The sequence below is a fragment of the Lepidochelys olivacea genome (assembly GCF_965140295.1).
Source record: "Lepidochelys olivacea isolate rLepOli2 genome assembly, chromosome: 1".
Taxonomy (NCBI): Eukaryota; Metazoa; Chordata; order Testudines; family Cheloniidae; genus Lepidochelys; species Lepidochelys olivacea.
Genome location: NC_140411.1, coordinates 52,077,821 through 52,098,705, shown reverse-complemented (window position 1 = coordinate 52,098,705; position 20,885 = coordinate 52,077,821). Strand labels below are relative to the sequence as shown.

Below are 20,885 nucleotides of genomic sequence, written 5' to 3'. Positions count from 1 at the left end.
AAAACCTGGGCATGTTTAGTTTTGAGAAGAGAAGACTGAGGGGGAACTTGGTAACGGTCTTCAAGTGTGTTAAGGGCTGTTATATAGAGGATGGGGATCAACGGTTCTCCATGTCCACTGAAGGCAGGACAAAAAGAAATGGGCTTAACCTGCAACAAGGGAGATTTAGGTTAGATATTAAGAACAACTTTCTAACTATAAGGGTAGCTAAGCTCTGGAATAAGCTTCCAAGGAAGATTGTGGAATCCCCATCACTGGCGGCTTTTAAAAACAAGTTGGACAAACACCTTTCAGGAATGGTCTCAATTTAGTTGGTCCTACCACACTTCAGAGGGCTAGACTTGGTGACTTCTTGAGGTCCCTTCCAGCCCTACATTTCTATAAAGTCTTCAAGGGGATATTCTACTACAGTTTTGGACACAGAATTTGGTCCAGGTTTTCCTCAACAGCTTGAGAGCTGAAGAGTGACAACTAGCTTAAAAAAACCAAACTGCGATGCGCTACCCAAGACTGCACAGGACAGACAGGGCCTGAGAAATCCAAGAATGTCCCCTGGTCCAAATTTCTATATGTTCAAATTTTCCAAGTACTTCCTCACCTGGTCTCTATGAAGAGTTATTTGTATTAAGTCTTCCTTGTTTCTTAATCATAAAATTTCCATTTTTGTTAATGAAATTTTAAAAACAAAATTCAGCATTTCAGCCATTCTCAATACTTCTTCCCAACACCTCTTACTCATGAGATTTCTTAATTTGTCAAAATTTACTTTCCTGAAATCAAACGCCTTCTTCGAGTTCTGTTCTATTAATCCACTCCTCATTATACCGAATGAAAGTAATTGGTTTGAGGCTTTCATATTATTCTCTCATTTTCAATCAATTGTTTGCTATACGTAAGAAACAGATCCAGGATAGTTTCTGCTCTACTTGTAATTTTTACATTTTGAATCATAAAGATGTCTTTTTTTGTTAACTGGTGTAACAGTGATGAGACAGAGTCCAAGTACCAATTGACAATCTCTATCATCCTCAAGTTAGACTTGAATCACATAAGCTAAAGACAAAGAAGAGGGCATAATAATTAACTTCTGTTAAACAGTGAAAAGCATCTTTGTAACAGTCCAAATCATTAGACCATGATGGACTTTTTCTGCAGAAGTACAATTATATGTGAAATTAATTACTGTAGATTCACTTTTCAAAAAAAGTGCCAGATGATATGCATTTTCTAGTGGCTATCTGAAACGCCGATTTGTAATATTTCCGGCCATGTTAAACGTGTTCAGAACATACACTTCTGGGTGGGAATCTTAGCAATTCAGGAGTTAAACCTGAAAGATCAGGACAACAAACCTCGTTCCCTACTTCACACAATTCCTACAACCTAATTAAATGGCTCATCAAGCTAGTAGTAGATCATTGAAGACACAGGGTGTTCTTCTATAATTACCGTGTGGCAGGTGCTCAGGGAAGATTGCACTATGGCTAAAATAAGCAGAGGTTTCTGCTATGACAGTTTTCAGTTCCTGTGTGTCCAAAGATCTGTGAACTGTCAAATAGTGTTTTCTGCCAAAAAGAGTGGAAGCTGTAAAGTCTTGAATGTTGGTTCTGTTGAATGGCATGCATCTACATATGCTGATTTTTACTGTCCCTTTAACCTTTCATCAATCTCTGATCCAGATATATGGCAAATTTGTAATATGGGACCTCTTCATATTTATTTGACTTGTCAAAATGTCCTTTTGTAAGAAACATTTCATGTCCTAGTAGCCTTTTAAGTGGTATGACTGTACACAGGGAGGCTGTTTCAGTAATATCTCTTTTGGTAATCTCAATTAGGGAAAGAATCTTGCATAACTGATATATATGAAATTCCAGCAGGCTGTACACAACAGTTTAACCTAATTCATCAGCAACTTGTTTCTGTTTAGGAAAGGGCTGTAAAATATGCACAGTAGGATTCCAGTCTGTAGTGATACTTTCTGTTTGGAGCTTTTTGTGTAATAAACACCTGCTGATTTTCATGTGGTTGGAACCAAATCCTGCAAATTCCATTCTTCATTACAAAAACTCATGAAATACCACATGAAAGCAATGTGCAAAACATTCCACATGTGTAAAGCCACCCTCATCAAATGCTCTAATAATATTCAGTTGTTCAATGCATTGTTAGTGACACTGAACACTCTTCAGAAGTTCGGAAGAAAGTCACTTATCTCTACCTCAAGTTCTTGTTCCAATTTTTAGCCATATGAGACTTGTTAAAGTCTTTCAGAGACAGCAGTGTTGTTTTGCTGGGATTTTGTTGCAAGCGTTTTATAGTAGATTTAGAAGATAAAGGAAAACAATAAGCAGTGAGATGAGTAAATAACTGTTTGGTTGTGCAAGTCAATGGTGAAATATACAATTCTCCCTGACCAGCTTCTAGGTACCTTAACAGCTGAAAATTGTCCAAGCCAATATATTTTGGGAATTTAGAAATATTGTTCTGAGGATCTATGAACTGAAGGAGTGACCAGAATTGGGCTCTGGTTGCTTTTTGCTACAGAAAATGGTATACGACAATCTCCATCTCCTCAGGTATTTTAAGAGTGAAAGCTCTGTTATGAGTTCTGACAAAGCGTTTTCTCTCCCCCTTTCTCAAAGATGTGTTAACATTATTAGTGTACCCCTTGAAAAAAATTATACTTTCAAGATGGTCCCTAAACTGGGCTCTTTGAACTCTGTGAACAGTGACCAGTGCAAGTGTTGCGGAGAAAACAAAAAGATGACACACACATAGTAGCCATTTTGGAGGCCCAGAAGGAGTCCATAGGCAGGATCTGTACGGAAAAGGGATGTGAATCCAAGAAGGTAATGTTACTTATACAGAGTTTAACTTTTTTTCTGTTACATGTTAATGCTGATTGCCTTGCCTAGCCTGCTGGAGAGTGCCAAACAATTAGCAAAATAATTTGATTAGCTGAAAGGAATAGTTCCTGGGCGTGTGAATAAAATTAGGAGTCTGGATGTGGCAGAAAGGGAGAGAAAGAGAACAGTGTGCAGCAGAGGAGAGCTGAGGCTAGCAAGGAGACAGTCAGCTTAATAGTAGCTGTGCTCCAGACCACAGGAATGACAACAAAAAAAAAGCCTTGAAAAATCTCAGAGAGAAAGGTGGAGAGAAATTTTGAGCACACAGGACTACCAGTTTTTCAGCAAAGCGTACCAAGGAATTCTTAGATTGTCACAGTCTATTGGCAGAAATTGCTACCCATGTATATGCAACCACAAAAACTACAAGTCGGGCAGGTTTCAGACCTGGAAATGGAACAACCTGTGCAGGTAGTATCGATAAGTTTTCTCCTAGTGATAGGACAGGGAAAAGTGTTCATGCTGACTCTTAACTCCATGAGCAGCTATGAATACCACTGATCACTATGTGCTGCCATATTTGAGGAGTGGATGGTACTGCTGCTTGTTATTGGCTAAATTCCTTTCTTTAGTCCCAAAGGATTGTTTTGGGCAACTGTTCCAAGAACTCTCCCATGCAGTGTTCCACATAAATCTTATTGTCTCATCTCTTGTGCAATATATACACAAGGCCATTTGATAGGTTAATGAGGAGGCATAAGCCTGTGCTGCCATCAGTATGATTATCTTTGTTTCATGTAATTTGAATGGTGCAGTGGAATGTATAACACAGTATTTGTAAGAAAATGACCCTTGGAGAAGGCTACCTGGTTGAGGCTCCATTCAGACAAAACTGAGGTAATAATGAAGAGGAAATCAGAAGAATTGGTAAAGATGATATTAGCATCCCTCACTTGAGGAGTGAAAGCACCATATAGAATCACAGAATATCAGGGTTGGAAGGGACCTCAGGAGGTCATCTAGTCCAACCCCCTGCTCAAAGCAGGACCAATCCCCAATTAAATCATCCCAGCCAGGGCTTTCTCAAGCCTGACCTTAAAAACTTCTAAGGAAGGAGATTCTACCACCTCCCTAGGTAACGCATTCCAGTGTTTCACCACGCTCCTAGTGAAAAAGTTTTTCCTAATATCCAACCTAAACCTCCCCCACTGCAACTTGAGACCATTACTCCTTGTCCTGTCTTCTTCTACCACTGAGGATAGTCTAGAACCATCCGCTCTGGAACCACCTCTAAGGTAGTTGAAAGCAGCTATCAAATCCCCCCTCATTCTTCTCTTCTGCAGACTAAACAATCCCAGTTCCCTCAGCCTCTCCTCATAAGTCATGTGTTCTAGACCCCTAATCATTTTTGTTGCCCTTCGCTGGACTCTCTCCAATTTATCCACATCCTTCTTGTAGTGTGGGGCCCAAAACTGGACACAGTACTCCAGATGAGGCCTCACCAATGTCGAATAGAGGGGGACAATCACGTCCCTCGATCTGCTCGCTATGCCCCTACTTATACATCCCAAAATGCCATTGGCCTTCTTGGCAGCAAGGGCACACTGCTGACTCATATCCAGCTTCTCGGCCACTGTCACCTCTAGGTCCTTTTCCGCAGAACTGCTGTCTAGCCATTTGATCCCTAGTCTGTAGCTGTGCATTGGGTTCTTCCGTCCTAAGTGCAGGACCCTGCACTTATCCTTATTGAACCTCATCAGATTTCTTTTGGCCCAATCCTCCAATTTGTCTCGGTCCCTCTGTATCCTATCCCTGCCCTCCAGCATATCTACCACTCCTCCTAGTTTAGTATCATCCGCAAATTTGCTGAGAGTGCAATCCACACCATCCTCCAGATTATTTATGAAGATATTGAACAAAACCGGCCCCAGGACCGACCCGTGGGGCACTCAACTTGACACCAGCTGCCAACTAGACATGGAGGCATTGATCACTACCCGTTTAGCCCGACAATCTAGCCAACTTTCTACCCACCTAATAGTGCATTCATCCAGCCCATACTACTTTAACTTGCTGACAAGAATACTGTGGGAGACCGTGTCAAAAGCTTTGCTAAAGTCAAGAAACAATACATCCACTGCTTTCCCTTCATCCACAGAACCAGTAATCTCATCATAGAAGGCGATTAGATTAGTCAGGCATGACCTTCCCTTGGTGAATCCAAGCTGACTGTTCCTGATCACTTTCCTCTCATATAAGTGCTTCAGGATTGATTCTTTGAGGACCTGCTCCATGATTTTTCCGGGGACTGAGGTGAGGCTGACTGGCCTGTAGTTCCCAGGATCCTCCTCCTTCCCTTTTTTAAAGATTGGCACAACATTAGCCTTTTTCCAGTCATCTGGGACTTCCCCCATTCGCCACGAGTTTTCAAAGATAATGGCCAATGGCTCTGCAATCACAGCTGCCAATTCTTTTAGCACTCTCGGATGCAACTCGTCCGGCCCCTTGGACTTGTGCACGTCCAGCTTTTCTAAATAGTCCCTAACCACCTCTTTCTCCACAGAGGGCTGGCCATCTACTCCCCATGTTGCGATGCCCAGTGCAGCAGTCTGGGAGCTGACCTTGTTAGTGAAAACAGAGGCAAAAAAGCATTGAGTACATTAGCTTTTTCCACATCCTCTGTCACTAGGTTGCCTCCCTCATTCAGTAAGGGGCCCACACTTTCCTTGGCTTTCTTCTTGTTGCCAACGTACCTGAAGAAACCCTTCTTGTTACTCTTGACATCTCTTGCTAGCTGCAGCTCCAGGTGCGATTTGGCCCTCCTGATTTCATTCCTACATGCCCGAGCAATATTTTTATACTCTTCCCTGGTCATATGTCCAACCTTCCACTTCTTGTAAGATTCTTTTTTATGCTTAAGATCCGCTAGGATTTCACCATTAAGCCAAGCTGGTCGCCTGCCATATTTACTATTCTTTCGACTCATCGGGATGGTTTGTCCCTGTAACCTCAACAGGGATTCCTTGAAATACAGCCAGCTCTCCTGGACTCCTTTCCCCTTCATGTTAGTCCCCCAGGGGATCCTACCCATCCGTTCCCTAAGGGAGTCGAAGTCTGCTTTCCTGAAGTCCAGGGTCCGTATCCTGCTGCTTACCTTTCTTCCCTGTGTCAGGATCCTGAACTCAACCAACTCATGGTCACTGCCTCCCAGATTCCCATCCACTTTTGCTTCCCCCACTAATTCTTCCCGGTTTGTGAGCAGCAGGTCAAGAAAAGCTCCCCCCCAGTTGGCTCCTCTAGCACTTGCACCAGGAAATTGTCCCCTACGCTTTCCAAAAACTTCCTGGATTGTCTATGCACCGCTGTATTGCTCTCCCAGCAGATATCAGGAAAATTAAAGTTACCCATGAGAACCAGGGCGTGCGATCTAGTAGCTTCTGCGAGTTGCCGGAAGAAAGCCTCATCCACCTGGTCCGATGGTCTATAGCAGACTCCCACCACGACATCACCCTTGTTGCTCACACTTCTAAACTTAATCCAGAGACACTCAGGTTTTTCTGCAGTTTCGTACCGGAGCTCTGAGCAGTCATACTGCTCCCTTACATACAGTGCTACTCCCCCACCTTTTCTGCCCTCCCTGTCCTTCCTGAACAGTTTATAACCATCCATGACAGTACTCCAGTCATGTGAGTTATCCCACCAAGTCTCTGTTATTCCAATCACGTCATAATTCCTTGACATCACCAGGACCTCCAGTTCTCCCTGCTTGTTTCCAAGGCTTTGTGCATTCGTATATAAGCACTTGAGATAACCTGCTGATCACCCCTCATTCTCAGTATGAGGCAGGAGCCCTCCCCTCACAGACGTTCCTGCCTGTGAAAAAGGATCACAATTTAGGAGCCTTGTTAAATCCTAGGACACTCCAGTGCAGCTATAGTGAAGAGTGCTTTGCGGGGGGGGGGGGGGATCTGTGCCCAGGAAGGAGGGTGTATATACTTTTCTTTTCAATACAGACCATGTTACAGTTATTCAAACCATTGTCATCTCAAGGCTAGACTATTGTAATGCAGTTTACATGGGTTGCATCTGGAGACCATCTGGAAACTGAAGATACCACACTATGTGTCTGCCCAACAGTTAAACAGAGATTCACAATGAAAGCTGCGAATCCCTGACTTCTGTTATCTACCCAGGCTGGCTGGCTGTTTTGGGGATGATTCTAAGCTGTTGGTTTTAAACTTTGTAACTCCTGTTGCATAAGGTGGCACTAGCCAACCTGTCTGACAGGCCTGAGTTTGTAAGTTGGGTGGCATTGATCTGGCTTGTAGTGTCAACTGTTTAATGTAAACTGAATTTGATATAATCAATTAGTAGCACTAAAATAGTAGCTCTACCTTGAATGGGGGAACATGTATACCTATCTCCAAGAATAGTTTTAACCTACATAGTGTTTTAAGAAATCAATGAATCATATCAAGATACAAACAGTAAGAAGTGCAAGACACTAGGAGAAAAAAGTTTATTGGGAAAAGAGACAAATAAGGGGAAAAGTACTACTTTAAAAAGCAAGTAGAAAATCAGTATATCAGTAAACACCTTCTGCATCCCCAGTCAGCAACTACACAAAGTCCTTGTGACACCAGTAGTCTTACTAGAACATGAACAACTAACAGTTGTGAGAGCTCTACTTGTCTCTGGCTCAGTCCTGACCACAGCAGCCAGTTCCCCATCTCTCTTCTCAAAATGTAAACCACATTGTACTTATTATCTGAGCATGGACTGGAACTGTGCTTCAAGCTATTAACTAAGGGAAATCCTATGGTCTGCGTTAGACAGGTGGTCAAATCAAACCATCAATGGTCCCTTCTGGTTTTATAATCTATGAATCTATAAGTTTAAGGCATATATGACAGCATAGTATAGTACACAGTTTTATCATCCAGAGTTTGAGATTGCTGCATTAACCAAGAGGTGAAACCATGAAGGAGTTATGCAGGTCTTCTCAAAAATGTGCCAATAAAACTTTATTATGCATATATCTCATACAGAAATTGTTTTAGAAATGGAATTAGAACTGTGCAGGTCATAGAGGAAGAGAACAATTATAACTAATATTTCAGAAAGCTCTAACCATAACCTAAAATAGACTTTCTAGTATTGTGAACTTATGGTCTGATATCTCATGATCTATCAGGGATAAAATGGGTGCCATGTATCAATGAATAGGTTTCTATTAGTTTAAATGATGGGCTACTCAATTTCAGTCCTTAAATTATCACTGTCTTATGTACTGAATACTGGTACTGTGACACTAACATCGAAATTCCATTATTTGGTGAGGTAAGGAACACACACTTATAGAACAGATTTTTTTTTTTGAAGGGCGAGAGTATAAGCGGGGAGTTTTTAAATTTGAAAGTAGTGGCTGTTTGAAGTTGCTCAAAGGTTTGGAGTGCTAGATGCTGTCTCAGCCGGCATATATTAGTAAGCAGAGTGCTAGGTAAAGTGGGTTATAAATGCACCCATGATTATGTAATTTATTACATGGATTTCAACAACTGTGCAATTACAAATAAAACCCAGATACATAAAAGAGCCTAGATCCATCAGGGCTGAGGGTCAACATCTTCTATTGGCGTCAATGATAACTGATGGTGTTCAGCACCTCACAGAATTAAGCTGTTGGTAGCTATGGTAGACACTTTAGAACCATGCAAAAAATAAAAAACAAAACAAACCAGGCATGCAGATGTTGAAAGACAGAAAGAAGAGGAATGAAATATTTATGCTTCAAACTTGAGTAATTAAAAGGAAATATGTTTTACAACATACAAACAAATTTATGTTGATCAATTTGAAAAAGAGGCAGCAACTCCAAACTAGATGAAACAAAGTTTATTTACTACTTTGTAATCTTGTTATAATTAAAATGTTTAAACATCTAAAACAGTAGATCAAATTCTTACAAAGAGAACAGACAAGCTAATTGTTGTTCGCCAATAAAAGATTCAGCTTACATTATCAAGACGCTACACAAGATTTCTGTGCACTCACATTCTAGGAAGAATTCCATTGGTAAACTGTATTCAATAGAGTCAGTGAAGATGCCCTTTGAAGGGACAAGGGGATCATACTCTTTTTAATAAAGAAATGCTTGGAAATTATTCTGAATACAAATTTTTCCATTTATATAATTACTCTGATCAATGCTTAGGTATCAAGATGATAAGCACAATATACATATCCAAGATAGACAAATTAACTCCTAAGCACATTTATTATATCTAACACTACAATAAACAAGTAGTTTCTTTTTCCTTTACAAGTACCATTGAGTGTGCCTAAGACAGCTTGCTTGTCAAAAGCCATTATTTTAATTATCTTTATATCTTAAAGAGGAAATAACTCCTTGAACAACAACTACTAAATACACAAGAAATATATTTTTGCATTGAGTGGAACATTTTCAAAGATTGGTGCCTACAAACTAGGCACCCACGTAACGGGTGTTACTTCAACAGGAGCTATGAGTTCAAAGCATATGTGAAAATGAAGTTACTTATGTAGGTGTCAGCATATAATTTAGTTGCTTAACTTTGGATGTCCAATTTTGAAAATTTTGAACTGCCCAGGTAACAACTCATCTTTCCAAAAGGGAAATAAATGAACCATGTATAGATGTGAATATGATATAGATTAGATATGCAACAATAAGTTACAGGACATGATTAATTATCTTCCCTTGGGTGAAAAGAATGATCATCCAATGTGGAAGAATTATTTTTGCTGCCATTCCATTAGTACATATGGGTAACAGACAATATTGGATAAAGAAAATTTTGTTCTACTTTTCAGACCTTTCTAGTAGTAGTCTGAGTAATTATCTATATCAACAGCAATTTCTTTCTGCTGAACATAATTGCATATTTTGATGAAAACTTTGAAAATCAGAAGAGACCAGCCTTAAGAGCATTAGAGAAATAATAAGCAAATCAAATGGTGTAAGGGAAGGAGTTTAAAATGTAATGCAGTAGGTCAAAAATGAAATTCTTTCTCTCTTTTTTAATGAGATAAATATACTCCTGTTCAGCTAAGACACCACCCAGTGTAGGTTCAAAATCTGGTCTCATGTAAAATTGTTAAAAACTTGTAGTAAAAGTTCACTGGGTTTGAAATATCTTTTTATTAAACACTCTGCTCTTTTGTTATAAAAACACAAAAGCTCCAAAAGATAATAGCTGTTGTGTCAGACTATAAAAAGTTTTGCTTTATTTCTTTACAGGCAAACAGCCAGTAGATGAAACACAAAGCAACACATATTCTCTATCCCAGAGTTTTGTTAATATCATTAATGATGCTGATATACAGTTGTGACAACCAAAATGTGAAGCTTTATTTCACAGCAACACGATCTATCACCAGGAGATCACATTAAAATACTGCTCTTTACTGCAGCAAGGTACATGTAATGACAAGATAAATGCTACCTTTTTAGGTTGCACTTTGTTTGTGTTGTAAAGTATTATAGAGAAAATTCCCATGAGTGCTGCCACTGATTCAGTTTTATTGCTGGGAGCCTAACTGTGGTCAGGACTCCTGTGGCTTCTGACAGTTTAATCTCTGTCACTTGCCAGAAGCTGCAAGAGTTCATGCTGCGGCTCCCACCACTGATGGCACTGATACAGCTAAACCAGTGCTATTACCTGTAGGAATCTGTCTTAAGAAAGGACCTAAATGAAACTAAGCCAAGCTTGTTTGCACTCTGTAAGAAAGAGTGAAACCAAACAATATCTGTCAAATATCTGCTATGAACTGTGATTTTTGTTTTCCTGATTTTAAGAGATTAATTCAAATAATGTTGTAACCAAAGTTGCAAAGATGTGCCACCAGTAATTTCACTGAAATAAGTTATCTAAGACAGGAACCCACTGAAGCAGCTTAGAATCACCTCAAATTTCTGGGAAAATCCCTGGCCAGTAGCTTTACATGTATTTAAATGAAATCAGTAGTTTCCTTTCACAATTGTAAAACTATGAGACACTAGAAAATATTTGAACCCATGTGGGGAATTATTGCATTTAAATGGCTTTCCTTGTGTTAGAGAGTAACTAGACAAATGACCGCACTGCACCTTTAAGAGGGGAGAAGGTTGTCCGACTGGCCAAGGGAAAAGGAACAGTGTTCTAGGGCTGTGGGGGAGGGGGAAAATGAGGTCAGAAGTGTTGCAAAAGTTGGGAATGGGTCAGACTGGCGATTGTGACTCATCCCTGGGACCAGAAGGGTTGAAAAGGGGCAAACCCAGGCCGGAGAAGGCTTCTTCCACAGAGCAGACGAGGCAGCAACCAACCCCTGTCCCCTTTAGGTGGCAAAGTACCAGGTTTGGTTAGGACCTTCTGGGCATTGTGCTAGTCGCCCCTTTTTAGGGGGGGTGGGAAGAAATTTTTCCTTCACCACCACATTGGTGGAGTTGGGGGGGGTTTCACCTTCCCCACACTGGGTTCAGGAAGGGCGTTGTTAACATGAGGCATGAAGGGAGTTAGGCTATATGTTGCAACTCATTATGTAAGTGCGGGGCGGATGTCCAGTGCAGGAACTCCTTACTAGGGAAGGTGTACAGTGACCAGATAAACGGCTTGGTAAAGGACTTAAAAAGGAGGTGTTAGTTAAAGGGTGTGTACGTGTTCGGGGCTCCTATGAATGGTATGGCAAGGAGCCAACTCCCCTTTCTTATAGTCCACCTCAACCCCCCTATGAGGGAAGGGTGATGGTATGGTCCCAGCAATGGGTTGGCTGGGGAACCTGGATGAAAAAAAAAAGGGGGGGGGTTGGCAGAAGCCCCCTGAATAGTTATTGAATGAACATGGGGTTACCTGCACTGTACACTGTTCTTTGTTGTCCCAAACTTCTAATAATAAAATTGCAGCCTGATTAAAATCATATCAAGTGTTTCCTGTCCTTTTTTGGATATAGCCGGACAACAAACATAAGACCAACTGCCCAACAGCCAGAATTATCAGACACAAATACATTGAGAATTAAGGATAGAAGAAGGGCATGTGGTGGGGGATGTTGGCTCTGGGCAATGGGAGAATTACATATTAGTATTTGGGTGATGCTTTTGCAGGAGAGAAGGAATTTGGCTGGAGAATTAGAACACAAAGTTATGTTTTTCACAATAGCCCTTATGTAGATCATTATATGTATAAACTTTGCTGCTTTGCATGAATATCTAGGAAGTCTATTCATTTGTGGGAACAAAAGTAGTCAATTTTCATGAATCCACAGGCATTACTCAAATAGAAAATAAGTTACAGGAAATGAAACTATATCTACCTAAATTTCTTAATGCACCACTAAGTAGTTATATAACTTCCTCTGAAAAAGAAAGATTAATTCACAGCTCACATGCATATAGCATTTTGTGCCCTGTGCACAAAGTAATAGCGAAAATATTAGTAATTTAATAATGGTTCAGTACCTTCAATCAGCAGTTCTTGTCCATGACTGCCCAACAGCGTACGGGACAAGAAAGGGGCGAAGTCTACAAAAATTTCACGCAGGAGTGGGGCCACTTTTTCCAAAGCTCTTTCAAGCTTTGCAGTGATACTGTTGAAAAGAAAGCACATGAATTAAAGGCAAATAAATATCATTGATTAAATGATATCATATTATGTCTATTTACTAATCAAGGGTGTAAGTATCAGTGTCTCTTCTGATAATGGAATGACTGATTTGATTAACAATACAGTGTTTACAAAGCATTATTTAAGTTAGTAAAGAAATTGTAACACTCATGTCCAACTCAGGAAAATGACTGTCTCACTTACTTAGCAGGACTTATAAATCAATACAAAATAGAAAGCATTTTATTTTCATTTTTAAAGGATGATGAGAGAACTCCAGGCATCAAAATGCAAGTCTTCTTTATCTATCATCTCAACTAATGATGTATGTTTGTTGTGCTAAAAAAAGACCATGATTTTACTACAAAAACGTATGGTAGTAAGATATAAACCTCAATGAGTTTACCTTTTAAGTACAGAAAATTCAATTAAAAGGTGAAAATACTGCAACATGGAACATGTCTAATTTTTAAGTGTTCTCACTGTATGCAATTTTTTCCCAAATGAACTTTCACATCCATGAGGCAAGGATTCTCAATATTGAAATAGCGAAACTGGATGTGCCTGATTTCACCAGAACTTAATTGTCCCCTTTTATATCACCTTCCATAATGAAGAGTTTAGTATCATTTTTTGTTTGTTGTAATGTTTATCCTGTTTGTATTATACAAATGAACAAAGTATCAATAACTGCATTTTAAATCTCAAAAATAGTATGAATGTGCACTGGCAGTTGATCTGCAGCAACAACTTTGCACTCTCAGTATTTCACCATTTTTTCAAACTTCAGAAGCATGAAGAGGAGAGTTTTAATGGCTAAGACCACCTCATACAAACTTGCTTGATAAACTTTCAGACAACAACATCTAGCTTTGAGATGTTACGCAAAATGCTCCACATGATAGGAAACTGAGGTGGGAGTCAGGAGACCTGGATTCTACTCACTGGCTTTGCCACTTACTAGCTGTGTAACCGTCGGTAAGTCATTTCACCTCTCTACACCTGTTTTCGGACTCTTCTTTTCTCTGTCTTGTCTATTTAGATGGTAAGCCTTTTGGAGTAGGGACTATTTCTCAGTATCTGTTTGTACACCACCTACCATTGTGGGGGCTTCCAGGTGCTACCCTAATATAAATATTAAGTAATAATCCTTTGTCTAAAGCAGTGGTTCCCAAACTGTGGGATGCACCCTCATCGGAGGAATGTTCAGGGGGCATGTGGCGGGACCTGGGCCAGCCCCCCTGGGGGTAGGGAGGGAGCACCACCCAGCCCTACTTTACCCCCAAGTCAGCTCCACCCTCATTCCCTCTCCCACCCCAAGCCAGCTCTGCCTCTAGCCCCAGCTCTCCCCTCGCATTTCCCACTTCTGCCCCCAACTCTGCCTTCAGACCAAGCTCCTCTACTGAACCAACTGTGCAGTTATGGAGGGTGGGGCATGGACAGAATCCACTACTGGTAAGTGGAGAACCACTGGTCTAGAGTTCCAAGTTTATCAGTGCTATTAAATACTCAGCATGTACTATTCAATCGTGACTGAGTTACTATAGTCCTTGGGCTTCCCCATGCATGTAACTCCCCTCCCCATCAGTGGCTTGACAAGCTACTTCCTTCTCCTCTTTCAAATCTGTACTAAAGATTCAAAGTATTTTGTGTTTCCCACAACAGATGAATCATTGGTTTAAAAACACAACAGGAAACTAGGTTTTTCCTCTTTTGGGCTTTCTGTAGTCTCTGCCTCTAGACTGCATGCCATTGGGGCAAAAAACATCTTTTTGCTTCTTTTACAGCACTGAGAACATTATTGTTCTTAATTATCTAAGTGCTGACATTTTAAGTACAGGAAGAATCTAAAATTATTGATGATACCTGGAATGATGAATTCTGAGTTTTCAAAGGCATCCACTACATATAGAATTATATATAAATAAAGCTCATATGAAAGCCTTTAACTTATAATAAATAATATAAAACAGATGACATTAATACAGATCAGAAGCTCTCTTCCAACAACTCAAAATCATTTTGATTCTTTTCTTGCAGTGTATTGCGCCGCTGTTTGTACTAGCTGAAATTCAGATACTGGATTTGAAGATAAGGAAAGGGATAAGGAAATAAGAGATAAGGAAACAAAACAGAACAGTGCAAAACCCACCAATTTTTATTTGTTTGTTTCACTGTAGATATGCTCCTGAGTTTGGAGTTCACTTCACCTTAAAACTTCAAGTGAAATTCGAGTATACGAAACTGGATGTTTGCAAGTTTTAAAATGTATATGAACTCTTGTGACCTATCCACATAATAGGGATGGGAGATTTTGTGGCCTGTTACTCAACATTGTTCTGATGACTTTGAAGGATGCCTTTCTAGGCTCTTCAAGTTCAACTGATTAGCAGACTGCTGCTATCTTCACTCCTCATGGGGGTTGTCACATTAAGCTAGCCTCCACAAAGATCCAAAATATATTTTCAAGGGAGTGTGTGATGTGCTGACTGTTCCCCTACCCAAACACACACATAGCAGTAAAGGGGCAGCGAGACAGACTAGTCTGGTCCCCCAGCTGCCTGCAACAGCCACTTACCTATTCTGTGAAGCTAGAATAGTTCAGAGTACAATGTGCAGTAATAAGGAAATCCCATGCAGGGAATAAATATAATCCCTCTTCACTTCTGAAATAAGGGACTTTTAAGAGTGTTTTGCAATAACTTGATGCTGCATTTTCCACTCAATTTACATATCTTCAGGACAAATTGGAAATTCTCTAATCCTTCGTGTATTTTTTTCAGTGTAGTCCAATTCAACAGTGGATCAAATTTCAAGTATTTGAATTGTCTGACATACACATGAAAGACTCTGCATCATATTACAAATACCCTGTACCATCCAGTTCTTCTCTTTTGAAGGGGCCGGTTTTGTTCAATATCTTCATTAATGATCTGGAGGATGGCGTGGACTGCAGCCTCAGCAAGTTTGCAGATGACACTAAACTGGGAGGAGTTGTAGATATACTGGAAGGTAGGGATAGGATACAGAGGGACCTAGACAAATTAGAGGATTGGGCCAAAAGAAATCTGATGAGGTTCAACAAAGACAAGTGCAGAGTTCTGCACTTAGGACGGAAGAATCCCAGGCACTGGTACAGACTAGGGACCGAATGACTAGGCAGCAGTTCTGCAGAAAAGGACCCAGGGATTACAGTGGACGAGAATCTGGATATCAGTCAACAGTGTGCCCTTGTTGCCAAGAAGGCTAACGGCATTTTGGGCTCTGTAAGTAGGGGCATTGCCCGCAGATCGAGGGACATGATAATTCCCCTGTATTTGACATTGGTGAGGCCTCATCTGGAGTACTGTGTCCAGTTTTGGGCTCCACACTACAAGGATGTGGAAAAATTGGAAAGCATCCAGCAGAAGGCAACAAAAATGATTAGGGGGCTGGAGTACATGACTTATGAGGAGAGGCTGAGGGAACTGGGATTGTTTAGTCTTCAGAAGAGAAGAATGAGGGGGGATTTGATAGCTGCTTTCAACTACCTGAAATGGGGTTCCAAAGAGGATGGATCTAGACTGTTCTCAGTGGTAGCAAATGACAGAACAAGGAGTAATGGTCTCAAGTTGCAGTGGGGGAGGTTTAGGTTGGATATTAGGAAAAACTTTTTCACTAGGAGGGTGGTGAAGCACTGGAATGGGTTACCTAGGGAGGTGGTGGAATCTCCTTCCTTAGAGGTTTTCAAGGTCAGGCTTGAGAAAGCTCTGGCTGGGATGATTTAGTTGGGAATTGATCCTGCTTTGAGCAGGGGATTGGACTAGATGACCTCCTGATGTCCCTTCCAACCCTGATATGCTATGATTCTAAGTTGTTAACATAGTAGAATAACGACAGGATTCGATAGACAGGATCCCTGTTTGAATAAGTGGGTCAACTAATAAAGAGGTGGTTCCTGCTCTCTCTGAAGTGAATGGGAGTTTGCCACTGACTTCAGCAGGAGCCAGAGTACACCCCAAATTGCTACCAGCAGGTAGAATAAGTAAACATTTGCCTGAAGTAGTACCGAAGATTGAGTTCCCTATTCATGATCAAAAGTAACTGAGGCTTTCTCCCAATCACTGGTCTCCATTTCTAGCTATAGGTCATACAAAACTCTACAGGACAGCATATTATAGAAAATGCACTAATTTCATGCATCAACAAAATATTCTCAATAATCTGCATTCCATTGGCCACTTGAATAGATTTATAAGAATAAAGAACCTTCTCAGATCATTCTCCTCTATGTAACATTATTAACCTGGAGTTGATGATAATAGGAAATTATAAAATATGGAGATTACATACTACTCCTTATACAGACCAGACATTTACTGCCCACAGTACATTAAATCATAAAATTAACATCTCTGGAGGCTTCCCAGTAACACTCTAGGAAGTTTTTAAAGTTTGAGAATTAATAATTTCTTATTTTACAGACTGAACGGAACACAACCCAGAAGTAGAGGAGAAGTCTGGAAAGATTAGATTGGAAATGTAGGTTTTAAAACAGAATAAAGTAGATTGAAATGAAAATGATTTCTTAAATGCAGGGACTGGATAACTTTTACCCAAAGTAAAAAGTATGTCACCCTGAGGAGAGGTCTCGCTACTTATTAGTATGGTTGATTACACAGGAAGTATGTAATAAATTCATCTCTACAATTAATAATTGATTTCAATCATACAGTTACAAAGTGGGATTGAAGAAGTTTTCTTTAAATTATCTAGGAGGTTATATAATCCAAATGGGAAGACAGAAAAATAAACTAAATGACTAACTGGCAAAATGCCAGCTACATAACCATGACCCGTATTAAAGGTTTTACTAGATGGAAAAGTAACCAGGGAGAAAATTAGGTATGCAATTAGTTCACTTCAACCTGTACAACTTCCAGGCTTAGACGGATTGCCTGTCGGATTTGATTAAATCTACCAAGAATGGCTATAGCAACTTTTATTAAATATACTTTTATACAGAGTACTATTTCTCAAGGGAAGCTAACCATCTGTCCTGAAATATCTCCTTTTGCAATATGCTTTGAGCTAAATAAAAATCCAGATTCTCAAGACCTATATGTTTCCTTAACAATGACTCGAAAATTCTATCTAAAATCTTACCTTTTTCAGTAAGGATTTATTACATGACAATCCACCAGTTTGCACATGGAAAAAGCAATGCTATATAAAAAGGTAGTCAAGAGAATCTACTTAATCTAAAAAGTGTGCAACTCACTCAAATGGAAGATTTTTCAAACACACAACTAGTGCAGTTGAGCATTTGCATTTATATCCTCAGTTGGACTTCAGATTCAAAGAGGCTAAGTTGCATACTGGTAGATGCTCTACAGTTTCATCTCTTTTCTACACAGAAATAATACGGTCATAAATGTACAACTTCCACTGGTCATCAGTCACTAGAATCAATAATTTGTTTTTCATCTGACAATTCAGTTATTCAGCTCTCAGGTACTGAAACGATTCCTTGTGACTTCTATAGATCTCTAAGGACTCTAAACAAGAGCCAAAGACTTGCAATAAGATCCTTTATACAAATGTAAACAAGAAAAAACAAACAAACCACCTTATATTCCAATGCATTTTAGTTCAAATGGACAGAGCACTGGACCGGGAGCCAGGAGGTCTGAGTTCTATTCCTATCTCTACTATAGATCAGTAGTGTGACCTTGGGCAACTCACTTCACCACAGTGTGCTTTTTTTCCTCCCTTCCACTCTAGCTCAATCTTGCCTATTTAGATTTTAAGCTCTCTGGAGCAGAGACTTATTTCTGTGTATATTCAGCTTCAAGCACAATAGGGTCTCAATTCCATTTGAGTCCTCTAGGTGCTGCTAAAATATATACCATATATGAAAAATAATAAATAATTTTAGAAAAAAATATAGGGGTCTCAAATAAAAAAAATTAAGTAAGTTAGAAATTCCATGACATGCTATTTAAATTAGTTATTGTTTTTAATTTATACTTAAATGTAATGAATTCCTTGCATTCAGTTGTTTTCTGCACTGTCACCTCTTCCCTTAGCATGGTAACATAGGTACAACCACTGACAGCTATCAGTTATGCTATTCACCGCCCTGCACTTTAAGCAGTGTGGGGGTTGTCTGGCTGGCTGGGAGAAGAGGGCTTTCTGGCTTGGGAGAGGAGGAGAGATGTAAAACTGCTGGAAAAGCAGTCAGCGTGGTGGACGACTCACCACCAAGGAATGAGGGGTTTAAAAAGGTCAACCTGGGCCTGGCCCTCCCTTCCTACTTAGGTCAGAAATGTGCCAGGTGTTTAGCTATATCTACTGTGGGGATTACGCTAGCAGCCATGTTAAGGGGGGCTGAAAAGGAATTTTTCCCTTACCACCATATTGGCCAGGTGTAGTGCGGGTTTTTTCCACCTTCCTCACTGCAGGTTCAGGTGGGCTCTGTTCATGCATAGCATGATGGGCAGTAGGCCATATGTTGCAACTCTTTATTTAAGTGTGTAGTGGATGTTCAGTGCAGGTTCTCCATAAATTAAGGCACAAAAGAATGGATAAATGGCTTGGAAAAGGAATTAAGGAGAGGAGGTTGGTAATTGAGCAAGCTGAGGGCAGTTGGGGACTCCTCTGATTGGTACAGCAGAGAACTAACCCCCCATCATTATAGTCCACCTTAACCCCTCCTACGAGCGGGGGTGGTCGGTAAGATCCCCCCTCCCGGAATTGGCTGGAATTGGAGAGTCGCGGCAGTGGATCTGCTGGACATAAACGGAAAGGGGTGTGTGTGTGGGGGGGGTCCTAAAAAAAAGCACTCACCCCCTCCCCCACCCCGGTGAATTGTGGGGGTTTTCACCTGCACTGCACATTTTATCCACCAAGTTAGTCCCAGACATCTAATAATAAAGTTGTGGCCTAATTAAACTCATATCTAATGTCTCTTGTCATTCTTTCGGCATAGCCAGACAGTCAGTCAGTTTATGTCAGTTGGCCTGCCTGCTGCACTGGCTCTCCCTCCACTCACTGCTTTGCACAATGTTTTTATTATGGCAAACCATATAAGTGGTGAAAAAAGACAGGACAATCCCAGAGGAATCAATTATAGAATTAAAGGAAAATATGGCTAGCAAGCTCTACTATCATTCAGAATTGGCACATAGATGGAAGTAGGGGCCATGGAGCCAATGCTTTGAAGTGGTGACAAAGATGCTTCTCTTCTTTTTTTCAGTTATACCAACAGTTTTAAAGCTGCAGCATTAGAACTGGTGCTGGTCAGAACATGGAATTTCTGTTCCATGGGAAATTCCGACATTTTGAAATTTATTTTCATTCCAAATGAGAATGAAAAGTCTATTTTTTGAAATTTCCCACAGGAAGGAAATTACAAACATTTTAGAGTAATAAAACCCAAAACTTTGTTTCAATAGCATCAAATTGCTTTGTTTCACTAATGTCAAAACACTTCATTTTGACAAGGAAACATGTTTCATTTCAATGAGGCAAAATACAGAATATTAAAGAAATATATTCAATAGAATATAACTACAGTATTAAAATAGATATTTTCATATATCAAACTTGAAACACTACGAATCAAAACAAAACATTTTGACATAATTGAAACAAAACATTCCATTATCACATGAAATGATCAATTCAAAGTAACTTGTTTATCTTTTAACTGTGGAAAATTTTATTGGAATTGACACATACCTCTGACAGGTTTCTATTATGATGAAACTGCATTTTCTGATGGAACACTGTTGCACTGGAAATTTTTCAACCAGCTCTAATCAGAACATAACTGCTGGAACAGAGTTCTAGTTAAAAGTAAAGTTCTAGGATATATTCTGGATCCAAAGCGTTTCTTAATAAGCATTGCAACAGTATTGTTTCTAATGTGCTAGAGGAAAACATTATGACTTTTGCACTGGTTGCAATGGTTTAAAAACAAACTCCTTAGAAGATCATCTTTAATTATAAGATTGACATAGTTTGGTGTCTGAGCACTTCAAAGACTGGTTTTATCCCTTCTATTATACAGTAATTAATTTGTTTGCTCTGCAAAGGTTTCTGTTTCTACTTGCCAATGTGGGCTCTTTTAGAAGTTTTGTACGGAATTTTCTTATTAACCATATTAAATGTTATAAAACATCACCACTTAAAACACTACTGCAGTGTTGTGATTAATTGTTAAGCCACATCTAGAAAATAATAAAATAAATACATACATAAAATTGAACTGACTTGAAGGCTAGCAGTATTTTTCAGTTATTTTAATAACTATTTTGCATCCTCCCAGGATATTTTATAAATTTCATTTTTGCATTATTTTGGTTATTGCCTGTGAGTGATTTTGTTGTGCCACAAGAAAGACAACTAAAATAAAATTATAAAGTATGCT

At 39.7% G+C, this 20,885-nt stretch overlaps 1 protein-coding gene across 2 annotated transcripts in view; it reads right to left on the bottom strand.

Moving 5' to 3' along the window:
- NBEA (neurobeachin) overlaps positions 1–20,885 on the bottom strand; it is an 867,588-nt gene that overhangs the window by 440,053 nt on the left and 406,650 nt on the right. For both annotated transcript variants that reach the window (XM_084617023.1, XM_084617024.1), the window contains one exon: positions 12,328–12,455. In XM_084617023.1, the coding sequence (XP_084473149.1) occupies positions 12,328–12,455 (128 nt within the window). The remainder of the gene's footprint in view (positions 1–12,327; positions 12,456–20,885) is intronic.